At 30.9% G+C, this 15,498-nt stretch overlaps 2 protein-coding genes across 5 annotated transcripts in view; one reads left to right on the top strand and one right to left on the bottom strand.

Annotated features, from left to right (window-relative positions):
* Nucleotides 1-15,498, top strand: part of LOC107455693 (midasin) — a 248,404-nt gene that overhangs the window by 121,102 nt on the left and 111,804 nt on the right. The window lies entirely within an intron of this gene.
* The window catches only part of LOC107455694 (uncharacterized), a 70,196-nt gene that overhangs the window by 45,250 nt on the left and 9,448 nt on the right, over nucleotides 1-15,498 (bottom strand). For 2 of the 4 annotated variants that reach the window (XR_011637622.1, XM_016073337.4), the window contains exon 2: nucleotides 3,185-3,258. The exons of the other annotated variants lie outside the window; for them this stretch is intronic. Coding sequence is in view for 1 of the 2 variants with exons in the window: in XM_016073337.4 (XP_015928823.1) it covers nucleotides 3,185-3,190 (6 nt within the window). In the remaining variant the exon portion in view is untranslated. The remainder of the gene's footprint in view (nucleotides 1-3,184; nucleotides 3,259-15,498) is intronic. 4 annotated transcript variants of the gene reach the window in all.

Genomic DNA, 15,498 nt, shown 5'->3' with positions numbered 1-15,498 from the left:
GGTCGACAGAATGAGACTATATATATATATATATATATATATATATAGTTTCTTATTTGTTAAAATAAGAATTTTTATGTCAAAATTTTTAATAAAAAATATAATTTTAAATCTTTATTTGTTGTCATAATTAAGAACTTTTTCATAATTTATATTTATTACAGTGTTTTGCCGAATAAAAAAAAAATACCCGAACTACCTTACTTATTTATTATTCTTTAATGCTACTTATTAGTTTGTTAAATTTTTAACAATTGAGATTACTACGAATATTATTTAAATTATCTCTCTATAGGTCATATAAAATAGAAGTATATTTTGAACTTGAACGGAATAATAATCTTCCTGTTACTAAGCTCTCTGCCGTCGCGGATTATGATTGGATGTCGTCAAAATCGGTATCGTTTCTACTGTTCAATATAAATCGTCACAGTGGAATTGAGTCAACTAAAGGAGGATTCAACTGGAGAAATTAATTTAGGGCAAATCGGTATTCGCTGTTTTGTTAATGGTCTGAAGTGTCTCGAAAAGTTAGTTTAAATGCTCTGTCTGTTATGAAAATTTTCTTCGCTCACTCTCTCTTTATGGGTCGATATTGATTATAGGAATCCTATTAAATGATAGTGGGATTGCATCTTCTCGAAAAGATGTTATATGGCGCGTTTCAGAAATTTTAGTTTAGATTTTTAAATGAACCAACATTGGTGAAGATTTCTGAGATAGTAGCAAATTGAAAATGGGAAGAGTGTATTTTAATGGGTTTCATTTTACTTTATTTATTATAGTTTAGCTCTTATCTTTGAATCGACTTAAGAAATTTGTCGTGAAACTGAATATTATTCTTTAATATTTATACTTAAAAATAGTGGGGCAGATTTAAAATTTTTAAATCGATGTAAACAGGACTGAAAGCAACAGGGGAAATGTTTCCCTGTGTCTCTTATCTGTGGTTAACTAAGAGCAAATGGGATACCCGCAAGTGGGTGTCTCGATCCTGATTGTTTGCTAAACGTGTCATTTGTTTACGTTATCTACTGTTCTTCCTATTCTATTTCGAGTAAGCCAAGCCTGTGAGGTATCAATTCTCTGAAGCTATACATTCTATTCTCTTTCTCAAAGATTCTTTTATAAGGATTTAAATTTTTCCTTTTATATTTCTTAACACATGCGCGAAGCCATGTCACACAAACTAATTCTGCATCGAAGTTGCCAGGTACACAAAACTGAAATATATCTCGGCTACAATAAAATGCATAAATAATAAATCTAAGTTAAGTAAAAGACGTAAAAGATGAAATATTATATTTTAACAAATTCGATGTGCGATCCGGCGTTGTATTTACTTAACTTCGCGTAATTAACGTTTTCAACTTATGTGGTGAGACTTGCTCCACTTTAACGCACTATCTTGTTTATTTGGTGATGAATTCATAGGTTACGTGTATGTGTATCCTTGATCGTTTTCTTCTCGAGTTGCAAGTATCAAATTTGTTCATTTGTAGAAAGTTTGTTTTATTTAGGTGTTTTCTTGTTTATGGAAAGTCGTTAAGTTTAACTCTACATAAATTTTCTTTTAGCTCTACATAATTTTATGTCTTTACGTGAAGCTATAAATGTAATATAACACATTGTTTGAATACTGTACATGAACTTATATTCTGCTTTTGGAGATTATTTTCATAACAATCTTGTAAAACCTATAGATATCGGTAAATTTTTTTAAGATTAAAACTATTTTCTTAATTTGAAACTCATTTTAATTATGAATGGAATTGTAAGGTACCCCTTTTCCGAGGAACCCTTCGGTTTCGCCGAGCGCCATTTGGGTACTGCTGCTGTGAGGATAAAGTTCATGTAAGAGTACTACATAGTGTATACTAATATTGCATTTGTCATTCATTGCTAGTTAATTTTGATCAATCTATATCAAAAGTAATCGACATTTTCAATGAAAGTACAATATTTCAGCATTTTATATTTTTACTTTAAAAAACTGTGCATAGCCTAACTATTCTAACTTTCTCAATTTTTTAAAAGTGTTATTATTAGACTAAAAAGACAACTTTTTAAGTCAGAAAAACAATTTCATTATTGCTTTTATCTTCCTTCGTACATTAAAAAAGAAAGAAAAAAAAAACTTTTAATGATTTTCTAATGAAGCTGCTCTAGATATGGGATTTAATTTAATATCGCAATCTTATTATGCCTTTCATTTTCGAAACTTTTTTTTTTAAAAAAAAAAAAAAAAAAAAAAAAGCTGTTATCTTTTATTTTTTGGAGTTTTTCAAAATTTACTTTTTGTTTGATAATTTTAAATTATTTTTTAGTTAGTTTTTTCATCTTTTGATGGCTTACAGTTTTTGATGAAGTAATTAGTTTTCGAACAAACTGTATAATACTTATTCTTAACTTTATAATTTAATACCAAACAAGCAAAATACTTGTTTGTATCTACTTTATTTTAAGATCTTTTTTAATTTTAATCAATACAGAATGTGATTGCAAATTTGTTTTTTAAAATTTGATTATTTTAAATTTCTGTTATGCAGTAGAATACACAGACATTTCTTAATGAAAAATACTTAAGAACGTTTGGTTTTCTGGTTATTTTTTTATGATTTCTTCTGTTTCACACTTAAGCACATAATATAAGATAATTAAATTAATATTTTTGTACGGTCTTATAGCTTTGTAGTATTATAAAAAAAATATTATTTTCAATGTTGAAAGTTACTAAGTTAATTTGCAACTATTTCTAATATTAAATAAGACAATAAAAAAAAGTTTTATTCTTTTGACTCCTAGATTCCTTAAAATAGAGCACTATCACCGCCCATGTATTTTGACTTATGTTTTGTTTTGAAAAATTCATAATTACACACTGAGTTAGTAATATTGTCGAACACTCAGGCCAATTTCTCCCCATTAAGCATCTTGAAGCTAGAAGTAAAACACGTTTAAATTCATCTGTACTATCAAAACCGAATAAAATCACATAATTGAGCCTATGATAGGGTCAAATAGTGATAACTTAATATGTAGAAGAAAAAAAAAAGTATTCCTTAATAAACATGCGGTACATGCCTTAAAAATGAAATTGGAAAAGAAAGCAATCTAATTTAGTTTCTATTCGGTCAAAAATAAGGAAGAAAGAAAGGGTAAAGATGAAAATTAAGAATATAACCTGCATCCTTTAGTGGTTGCTAATTCCCGTTTGATCGTAAAAATCTCGACTGAAATCACGATCACCTGCTGAACCTAAAAGAAGAACCGTTTTTTTAAACAAGATTATTGAATAGAGCAAAGAAAAATCGACATGCTACAGGATATTCTGGATATTCTCAGTGTATGTCCTAGGCTTAGTGCAAGAACAATCAACGTAAATGCTTTGGAGTACAGTGCGACTTTCAGGAGAACTCCTCCAGACATCAGTCTCGCATCGAAGCGGGTACCATGGTTACGAGGAAAAGTTTCTTCGAAGGAGCTCTGCTCAAAGCCGCACTGTATGTTGACTGCGAAGGGAATGCTTTTTAGAGTATGTTGACTGCGAAACAATCCACCTTTTATAAGGTAAAATAACTTCATTCAAAATATAAAGGATTTGGCAGAAAACTGTTTTTAGCTATATAACAAAACATAAAAATATTTTTAAAAATATTAAATGCTTAAAATAGTTATTATTTACTTCTAAACAAAAAAATAATTTTTTGTAAAAAACCTATTAGATTATTTCGGAGCCATTTTAAATTCCTATTAAAACTGTTCTTGCATTAAGCTTCGGATAATTTTTTAGAATCCTTTCAAAAATGAATCTTTCGAACTGTTAATAGTTTTTGCTGCCTATGTTTAAATAAATAAGAGAAAAATATTATTATCAATAATAAATCACGTACTACTGTAGACACTTAAAATGGGAGAAATAAAGAACAGACTTATTTAACAATGTTTTTCGAAGCTCTGTCACTAAGGAAAATAAGAAAGCCAAAGCTTAAGTGCCTTACACTTGAAGCAAAGTGATGGCTTTTAAACTATATGCATATTACCTTGCCGTGAAGAATTATATGAACTCTTTAGAACGGACAAATAACTTAATTATTACATTGGCCAATTTGGCAACATTTTCCCACCTAGATGAAAATTGTCTAAATCACTTTTGTAAATTTTTTTAAACCCGGATAGTCGGAATTAACAGTAAGTTTTTAACAAACGCTTTTCATTTTCTCAAAATTGTGGCCTTTCTCCATTTTGACTTTTTGCACCATTTTTAGAATAAGCATGGGCAGTGCTGGCATTAGACAGGCTGAACTTATTCTAACAATCATGAGTAGCTATGGCAAACTCTCATCAGTTATGAAAATTTGTTATTATTTGGGAGAAGAAAAAAAGCCTTTCATATGACAATGGAGCATTCGAAAAACAGTCTTAATTAGTAAGATTGAAGCAAAGCCCGTCTCTGCTCGTTAAAATAATAATTAGAAATGGAGAAGGATTGAGTGTAAGAGTTCCATCATTAACTGACAGCACCGTTCGCTCTACTCACAGATTTTTCTTTATTTATGTTATTCAAAGAAGTATCCATTGGATTGAAAATTTTTTGAACGAGATTTGTCTTATAGTTAGAAATCAAGTAATTTGACTTCAATTAGTTTGACGTACGGATTCATTATTTTTAATGCTGGTTAACTTTGATATTTGAAAGTTCACCCAGATTTTTGTGTTAAGTATTTGTTCGTAGAATTTCATGTATTTAAATCTACGAGTATTAAAATAAATATAAATTAAGGACAGTGTTCCAAGAACATTTTGCAACTTTATAAATGATTATTATATTAGAGTTGCAAAGAGAAGTAAATTTATTACAATATCGGATCGATAAAAATATTTCTTTTTTCGATTCACAACAAGAATTGGCTGTCGTTTTTCCCATCTGATAATCGTTTTACTTTTGCTTCTGCAAACATTTTGGTATAAGGTGTCAAGAGGTGCCGGGAATTTTTCCGACCTTATACATTTCGTTTCATTGATTTCTGATGTTTTTTCCTTCTCTTTGGGGGCCCAAGACAGTTCCGAAATTGGCGCCTGAGGATTTTGGGAGATATATTCGAGAAAACGAAGGGCACGGAAAAAGAAATATGATTTGAAATTTTATTCCCTTCATCGTTTAACTGAATGAAGTGAAGTTTGCCCCTTGGCGATTGGAAAGAGTATTTGACTTCAATCACCCATGCTAATAATCAACAAAAATGCGAGTTACTTTTTCCTTTAGATCATTTTCCTTCTTTTGAAATAGGAAAGAGAATTATGTGACAGCAACAATCGAACAACCATGAAACTTCCTCCTCCCCAAAGTTGATTAATTTTATTTCTCAGAAAATACTCCCCCAAGTCATTTCCCCTCCTCCTTCCAACCTCGCCTCACGTGAATTATTTTCACATTTAAAGAAAAAAGCTGCTTTTCTTGGTGGTATTTGCTAAAGCGTTAGAAATAAATAATTGTACCACTTATTTATTACATAATTCCTAAGAAGTTATGCTCACTTTTTGATATGTATTCTTTTTTTTTTTAATTTGAAAGGTTTTTTTTTATTAAAAAATAAATGTTTTCATTTCTTAAACTCTATCTCATTTAGTTTAATTGCACTCTTAGCATGGACAGAAGTATTTACTGATTTAACTGTTTAAGAGAAATTTCAGTGGTTTTTATTAATTTATATTCTGTACTGATTATCTTTATAACTAAGTGGTGGTATGTGCTTTTGCTAATCATCGCAAATTGAGATAGACGGTGAAACCTCCTGTAGCGACCTCTTCTATTTACGACCTCTTCTATTTCTATTTGTGAGTGGTTCTCATGTAGAGAGCTCTTTTTGACGATCTATGAAAGAGAAAGAGGCAACCTCATATTGCTGTCATAGTGCGCCAAAGACGCAGCTATCGATGATTTATTTTTAGAGTTGAAAGTTAAATCAGAAAAAAACTATGCAAACAAACCTCTTCTCAATTTTTGAAGCTAACTAATTTTTATGATGTCAAATTAAATGCAAACTTCAACAAAAAAACATAATTGTTTATTTATTTCAAATTGTTCTATCATTCTTTTTATACATACTTCGGCTAAGTTTTATTCATAAAACCAACACAAGTAATACTTCGGCACCAGGAAAATGACACTGAGTAAAATTAAAATTGCTTGCGAAAAATTATGTACCTTCAACTTCAATAACATTTTGAATATATATATAATTTTTTTTTTTTGCGATATCGACACATATAAAGAATAATTTTTATCTTAAGATAATTATTCTTTATTCAGAAATATCGCATTAATTTATACCAATAGATGTGTCTTGACAACGACTGTTGGTTTTCCCATTTTTAGTTTCTCTTTATATTAATTTTTATTTTATTATTTGTATGCATATATATATACATATATAATAAAAATCAACTCTATTTTNTTCAATTTAAGAACTGTTCCTTCACTTGGTTATCTTACTACTTATTATTTAAACCACCAAAAGCTTAAAACAATATTATGTAAGTTATCTAAATTTTTTTTACATAATTTGCATTTAATGACAAATATGTCGACATGCATTTAATAACAAATACGTAATTTAGCTATATATATATATATATATTGTATTATTGTTGTTTCCTTCTTTGAACCTAAATTATATAGCGTGTATTTTGCTTGTACAGACAGTATAATCTATTTTGGTTTTAAATTATAATTTGTCCATCTTATTTGTATAGAACGCTCCTGTGCACATTAAATAAACTGCACTTTTAATCTTAGTGTAAATATTGTTATTTGCGTTAATCATCTTTGCCGAGAGTAAATCATCCGCACCATTCAAAGTTTCGTGCTCCAGGTTCTGAATGTATTATACGCCCTTTTAGCTACATCTTCTCATCGCTTTATCTGTATCTCCGAAACAAAAAGAAAATTCAGTTTTGGAGTGGGGGGATGTTGTGAGGAGGAGGCTGTGTATTGTAAAAGTGAAGTCGTCGCAGCGAAGTGGGAATAATAAAGCTTAACGGAGAAAAGGGGAGGACTAGATAGCGGGATCGATGTTTGGAAGGGGCCACTACCCGGGCGTGGGAAGGTACTGACTGTACTTCGGTTTACCGTGCGCCCCGGCACCCGTTGCCCCATCTCTGCTTCCGTTTACTGGCGGGAAATGCAATGTGCGTGAAAGCCCCGTTGCGTGAGGTTTTCCCTTAAGAAAGCGATGCCTCTTCAGCGAGAGGAGTCTACTTAAATTCCAGAAATGCTTGAACTTTGGTTCCCGCACAAGTTTTCCAACTTCAGTTTGTCATAGCTTTGATTTATAATCCTTGGCTTTTCTACTAGGATAAAGCACTGATATTTTAGTGGACTTTTAACTAGATTTTTAAACTCCTTCCAAATGAATGAAATTATTTACCCCGTTTTCTTAGTAAAATTCTTTTTTTGTTGAAACATTACAATTATGCAAAGTTACAATTTCTGAACAATTTTATTTTATAGTATAGGTTTATTCCACGCGTGATTTAATCTGAAAAATAGTAAAATTTGTATTCTGAAAAAAAAAGTTATATATCAGAGGTTGAATAAATATTGTAAGACAGAGAGAAAAAAAAAGACTTTCGGCACATTTGGTAAAAAAACAAAAATATTATATTTACAAAAAACAAAACATTTCGTTAATATTTTCTCAAAATGTTACTTCGCAATTATTACAATCTATATCAGTGAGCCGTACCGGTTAGTGGATCAAATGGTACCGGGCCGCCCATTTCATTGAGACTGAATTTAAATTCTTAGGTTTATACCCCAAATTAAAAATATCTGTGTTCCATTAAAATTTTAGTTATTTACAAAAAGGGGCCCCCGAAGGTAGTGACATAAATTTTTTAATGTTTTAAAAAGAAAAAAAGAAAACCGCCGCAGCTATTTTCTCTTTCAATTAGTTTTAATTAAAAAATCAATTATCATGACTGTAAATATCATAAATAAAAAACGAAGGCGCTGCGCGAAATTTGCATTGAAATAAACTGGACATAAGCAACACACTTCTGGTGTCATTGTCTCCGATTACCCCTGATGGAACTGTCTCATTGCAAAGAAACAAGCTCAGGGTTCTCATTAATTTAACGTTCTAGTAAGTTAAAATGTTAAATCCCTTTACATTTATTTTTTGGTGAAACTGTATAAAATTTTGAAGGCATGTTTAAATACAGTTAAATTTCTAAAAATAATCTAAACCAAAATAATCGGAAATATGAACAATCAATATGAACGCCCCCCCCCCCAGCATCCGCGGTAAAATTATCAAGCGTTCACAGGTCCGCGGTGATGAAAAGATTGGGGAACACTGGCTTATGGGATAGAGCGTTTGCCTTCCAATGAGGGGAACCAGGTTCAAATCCCAGCAGTGCCTGGTCATTTCGAATTCCGCACCTGGCTCGCATCGACCACAGTGCTGACGTAAAATATCCTCAGTGGTAGACGGATTATGGGTAAGAGTCCCCTTGTTGTCAAGCTAACATCGTGGTTTTCGTGGCTTTCTTCTCCATGTAAGCAAATACGGATTAGTTCCATCAAAAAGTGCTCCACGACGGCAAATTTCTCCCGATACTTGATTCAGGAGTTTCTTTGTCTTCTGGATTGGGTTCAAAATTACAAGGCTACGGAGTTGAACATTCGTAGTCGTGAACCCGAAATTGGGTCGACTGTTAAACTACGGTTATAAAATAAAATTTAAAAGATCTCTTAGTTTCAATACGATACTCAGTTCAATCTTTCATTTATGTTATGATATTCATGCATATTCCTTTTTATCCCTTGACATCTCTTCTTTAAATTGTAGAGTTACAAGCTATGTTGTATTTCATCAAATTTCTTCTTCTTCTTCTTTTTTTTTTTAATAAAAGAGGAAAAAATTGCGATCGAATTATCCACTATAAAATTGTACTAAACTACTATATACATAGGCAACTCTACTGAATTTTCCATGAAAGTACTGGATTTTACAATAAAGCAATATTTCATTTACCTTACAAAATAGCTTTTTAAGTAATTTCTGGGGAACCATATTATGCACCATTGTACGCCCCCTAACTTTTCTATAATTATTTCCTTTGGTATGGTAATATATTACAATATGATATCTGACCTAGTTTCACAATTATAGGTTTTTTAGTTTAGTTTCGAATCGTGAATCCGCACAATCTTACATAAAATAAGTTTTTTTTTCTTCTTAATATAAGCCTTATATAATTTTCCTTATATAATCAAGCTATGAAAATTAGTTCATGTAAAAAATAGTGATTGCACAAACAGAGAAGATTTCTTTTTAATAATAAAGAGGAAAAAATGAAAATGTCATTAACTTTTTTATAGCTGGCACGTCTAAGAAATCATATTTTCCTGTTTAGAGAAATAATAAGTTTCATCTTATACGAATAAACTTTTTTTTAATCATAAATAATATATAAGTCGCTAATCTACTATTTCTTTCGTAGGCGTAGAACTTGCAGTTTAAGTTTTACACCCACAAGCAATCAACGATACGAACTTTGATTAATTATTCCGTTAAATTTTTTACAAATATTTATTCGGAGGCATATTCTCGAGACTTGCTTCTTGTTTAAATTATGCAATAGTTTTAATTTTAAGAAAATGTCACTTTAGCAATAAATATTTTTGGATTTTTCGTTCTTCACTATTTCTATCTTTGGAAGTAATTGTGCAAGTCAAAAACATTTTGCAACTATTTCCTAATCTCGGGTCCCAAAGATGATTTTATGCGGAAAAAAACCCCATTAATTTAATAATAATTTTTGAATTTTGACATTCTCTTGAAGCACGTAATTTTAAATTACGAAATCGTGCGAATAGTCTTGAGAGTTATAAGTAGAAATGGGCTAAACGAAATTGTGGCTTTTGTGGTCATCAAGATGATTCGAATCAATTCATAGTTTATTCGAATCATCGATTCGACTTAATGATTCGAATCACCGAATCAGTTTCCAACTCCAGTTAGAAAAAGCAATTTTGGTTAGTTTTTCCAAAACTTTATAAACATTTTTTTTTTTTAAATTGAAAGGTTTGAAGCAATATAATGATATGATAAACCACGTTTTCAATTACTCAGGAGAGCGATTATCAAGATAAAACCATGATTTATATGAAAATAAAATAATAATTACGTGAAATAACTTAATTACCTCTAAAATTCCGTATTATAATTCATCTTAGAGTAAATGGATTTAAGAAATGAAAGGTACGTACAATGCTCTTGATTTGCGCCGTCAGAACCAAAAATATGATTCCCTACCCCCAAATAGGTTTTAAGGGGTTCAAACTTTCAATTAGTCTTTTCACACACTATTTGGACTATATATAGATGTTTTTGTGTTTAATTTCGATCTTTAAATTATCACCTGCCCTCTGAACTTTCAACCATTTTGCGCCGACTGTCACAAATACGTTCTAATCTGAAACTTTATGAATCAGGGTAAAAAGAGAAAACTGGTTACCCAACAAACTTGGCAGTTTATTTGTTGGTGGGGTTATAATAGTTTAATTTATTTAATTCACCACTGTTTAATTCATAATAAAAATTATATAGATCAACTTTGAACTAACTTTGAGTAAATATACGATTCGACTAACATTGATTAACGTGAAAGCATAACAAATCTGCCTAATTTACAATGCCCACATTTAAGGCTCATCAATCATCCTCAAGAATGTTTCTCAGACCATCGCCAATAGCCCATTGTGCAGCTCTAGTGCGACGTAAATAAGGTACCTAACTAATTATTCTTTTAAAAGTTATTCAGGGAACTTTTTTCTTTTTGTCGTCTGCTCACATGTCTTGCATATTATTTATTTATTTTTTATGATGCTTTGTTATGGAGAAAGGGACTACTATTTAAACTGTTACTATTTATTTTTCGATTTTAATCGTAGAATATTACTCAGAATATCAAAAAAACTGGTTACAATTACAGAGATTGTGCTAAGGAAAATATCCGGATTTCCGGATCTTTCACAAACCGTGTTCCGGAAATCCAAGGTCCACAAATTTCAAGAAATCATCGCCACATTTCTGTATAAAAATTCGTTTATATTTTATTTAAAAATATTAGACCTAGAATATATACTTCGCATCACTTTCATTCGTTAATATTCTTTCTGGTAGAATAATAAAAAGTGACTAGAGATAAGGGTAAACATATAAATAATTATTAATTTAAATTATGCTGCATGTAATTTATTTAGAATTTCATATTTTGAAAATATCAATGATTTAAATTTATAAAGATATTTAAATTTTTTGAAAATGCGTCATTAATGATTTTTCTCAAAAAATTTTCAGAATTTTTTGAGTTGGACTCACAATCACCCAGGGTGTGTAGCGTTTTTAAAAAGTGCTTCCATTTTCGTTTTTGAAAAGCCCTTTTTTTCATTGGGTGTTTTTAAAAAGTGCTTAATTTTCCCTTTTCCAAATTGAGATTTTTCGTTTGCCATGTTGATTTTCGCTACGAATTATGGAGAAAGACACTGTTAACATTGTTCTATTCAGCGTTTTCACAATTAATTATACCCCGATCAGGGGTCTGTTTAGAGAAAACTTGGGTCCGTTAACGGACCCTTCACAAATTATATTTTCATAAAAACGGACCCTTCACAAAATATTTTAACTTAAAAACGGACCCTTCACAAAATAATTTTTCTTTCAATTAGACCCTTCACAAATTTGTTTTGTTCTTGGAATCTTCATTATTGTTTTGTTAATCGAATAAAACCCTTCCCAGGGCAGAAAACAAGAAAGATGAATGTAAACGAATTAAGTTTTGTCTTCGGCAGACGATTCTTCCATTATTCGTCCGAAATGAATATTCTGCGTTCAGCAGTATAGGCTAAATACCAAATGTTGCATCTCTAAATCAGAAGCAGCAATTGCTGTTTATTTTTGAAAATTTANTTAGTCTTTGATAGTCTGTAATTATTAATAATAAAACACATGACACGATTCTAGTTAGTTCTGTTTCCAAGAATATGTATATTTTTTTTGGTCATTCAATATTTAAATTCCCTAGAGCAAAAATGGTTGTCATAAATTTTTTGCTGAGATCTCAGTGGTCTGTTTAGAAGAAATTTGGGTCCATTAACAGGCCCTTACAAAATATCTTTTCTTAAAAACGGACCCTTCTCAAAATATTTTAACTTAAAAACGGACCTTTCACAAAATAATTTATCGTTTAATCGGACCCTTCACAAATTTGTTTATCTTCATTATTGTTTTGTTAATCGAATAAATTCCTTCCCAGGGCAGAAAACAGGAAAGATGAATGTAAACGAATTAAGTTTTGTCTTCGGCAGACGATTCTTCCATTATTCGTCCGAAATGAATATTCTGCGTTCAGCAGTATAGGCTGAATACCAAATGTTGCATCTCTAAACTAGAAGCAACAATTGCTGTTTATTTTTGAAAATTTTTAATTTTTTTATTATAATTTTACAGTGCCGAGCATAATCTTGTATCTATTTATAACTTAAAAAGTCCTTGAAAAAGTTTTTTGCAATAACCGGACCCTATTTGCACAAATTCATAAAAGCGGACCCTGGTTGAAAGAATGTGAGATTTTTTTTCACAATTTCACGAAAAACGGACCTTTCACAAAATGTCTGGACAGACCGGACAGACCCCTGCCGATCTATTTTGGCGCATCGTCAGTCCGTAGCGTATGAAAACTCCATTCGATTTACATGATTCAAAAATTTCAACAATTGTCAAAAGCAAAGCCAAAAGGTTTTTTTTTCTTTTTGACATGATGGTTAAAACCAGATAAAACCGTCAATTGTCAAAAACTTTCCAACCCTACCTAATTATGATATTTTTTTAAAGTGCTTAAAAATATTATTTGATTTGCTTGAAAAGTGCTTAAAAGGTGCTTATTTTTTGTTGAATAATTTGGCTGCGCACCCTGTCACCCCTACATTAGCTGAACCCTTGACTCCACTATAGGGAATTTATTTCAAGCCCTTCACTTAGTGCTCTTCAAACTTCTTTCTTGGTTATAGCCTTGGATGTGTTAATTGAATCTAAAGTATCGAAATTCTTTTTCCGTTTAATGAGGCATCGAGGGTATCGCTTCGGAAACCACTAACTCATCAGTAGAATTGGTCTCCAGAGTAACTATTCTTTGTACAAAAGGAAGGTCTAATTGCTTCACACTCGACGCTCTTTATTGTTTTCCTCCCCCCCTCTTCGAACTCTTTAAATCTTTTCCAAAACTCCTAAGAGTGTCTCTCACCACTATCTTCTCTAATAGAATTCTAAATGTCAGAAGGAATTTAAGCGGGAGTCCTCTAATAGATTTTGAACCCCACTCTGGTTTTTCCTGCTGGCTCCCGTCAAAAAGCATTCGGCTCTGAGATTCTAAGTGACGTTTAAGTTTATTTTGAATTAATTCAGCAATGTTCGAAGACAACCCTTTTGTTTGCACGAGACATCCCTCCTCTTAATTTAAGTTGAATTTCTTTGATGGTTTAATGAGGGTAATTAAATTAACATTTTCTTTTCATTAAACAGACTCCAACTATTTTAAGGCTGGGAAGAAATGTGAAAATTAATGCATGCTAAGCGTAATTTTTGTAGTGTTGGTTTTATTCTTAGTTTGGTTTGACGTTTTTCATCTGTGCAATTCTCGCTTCAAAAACAAATTTTTCTTTTAGAGATTTTTTGTTTTTCGTTAGCGTTTTTTTTTTTTTTTTTTTTTTTTTTTTTTTTTAAATTTAATTTGATTTTTTATTACAGAATAAGAGTTTCCCCATCTAAATATGTAGGGCAAAATTAGCGGTAATCACCGGCCACAGGGTGACTAACTATAACAAATGGCGATTAAAAAATTGTATTTCAGTCGCCATCCGTTTTTTTTTTTTTTTTTTTTTGTTTCATAAAATATTTCTTCATTTTTGAGAATGAACCTTGTGATGTTCATCATATTTAAGAACTGTTTCAAAAGAAGTGCTTTAAATTACTAATATCAACCGTTTTTTCTTTCAATTTTATAAAGTTTTCAATTTTCGAAAAAAAGTTGGGACATGTTTTGGTCTGACCTGTTGGAAAACTTTCTTATTTTGTCCTATAACCTGGAGGTTAATTTTTTTAATAGAAAAATCTCGTTTTTGATGCATGTATGATTTAGTACCTGGTGTTTTTGTATAAGCCACGCGTTTTTTTTTTCAGTCACATTTTTCAAATTGACGCGTATACTTTTTAAAGTTCTATGAGTCTTTCGTAATACACATGTATGAGAAAAAGAATAAGAGGGTAAAGGAATTTTCTTTTGCATTGATATTAATTTTTGTGCAACTCCTAATTAATGTTTGAGACCATTAACAGTATAAATCAATAAAAATTTGAAAATTTGTTGTGAACTTTTGCATATTGTGGACTACTTATCAAGGTTCCCGCGGCCTTGAAAAAACCTTGAAAATTACTTGAATTTCATTTTGATTTTCAAGGGCCCCTAGAAGTACTTGAAAATGATATTAAATCCTTGAAAAATTCAAAATGAGCTTGAAAAGTATCAAAAACTCAGGAAAACAGCCCTATTTCCAGCATTTTTGTGTTTAACTTTTGGACGCACGTAAGTGTGAGAGAATGACTTTCCCGCCTTTCAGATGATGACACGTACTGTTTGATTTTATGTATGTTTGGCTGATTTTAGGAATTTTAAATATTGGGAACTGCGCCAGATTCTGACAAAATCTCGATTCTTATTCAGGCAATTTTAATATCGATCTTCGTATTAAACCGATTTAAAAGCCATGTGTTGCGATTCGTTTTCATGTGATTCAAAAATTGTACTTGCAATTCCCATTAAAGCAATTAAAAATCTAATATCGCGATTTGTATTTAAGCGTTTTAGAACCCCAATATCGCGATTAGTTTTTCCGCAAGTTTAAAATCCAATGTCGCTATTCGTATTCACGCATTTTGCAATATCAAACATCGATGTTGCAATATCAAACATCGATGTTGTAATATCAAACATCGATGTTGTAATATCAAACATCGACTTTCGTATTTATACTCGATTTGAAAACTACTCGTTACGATTCGTGTTCATGTGACCATGTCAAGTGCGTATGATCGATGCTACTGAAAAAAAATTTATTCAAGTATGAGTGGTGTGGTTAATTAAAACAGTCAAAGTGACCAAAATTGTTAGTAAGAATCTATCAGAAGATATTGAGGTGAAAATTGGCAACTGATTCAATTTAAAATGGTTGACCTTTAATAAATTTAAAATGATAATTAAGCCGCAACATCCAATAATTGATTAATTTTCTTAAATAGAAAAGTGGTCAAAATTTCAAAATTATATTTAAGAACAATTTAAATTTCACTGTCTAAATGCTTCTGCCACTTTAAATATTAAATAAAAGTCTCCCGGCAGAGTTGTTTTTAAATATCTAATTGATATCACAGT

This window comes from Parasteatoda tepidariorum, chromosome 9 (genome assembly GCF_043381705.1).
Source record: "Parasteatoda tepidariorum isolate YZ-2023 chromosome 9, CAS_Ptep_4.0, whole genome shotgun sequence".
NCBI lineage: Eukaryota > Metazoa > Arthropoda > Arachnida > Araneae > Theridiidae > Parasteatoda > Parasteatoda tepidariorum.
This window is presented reverse-complemented; position numbering and strand designations above follow the sequence as displayed.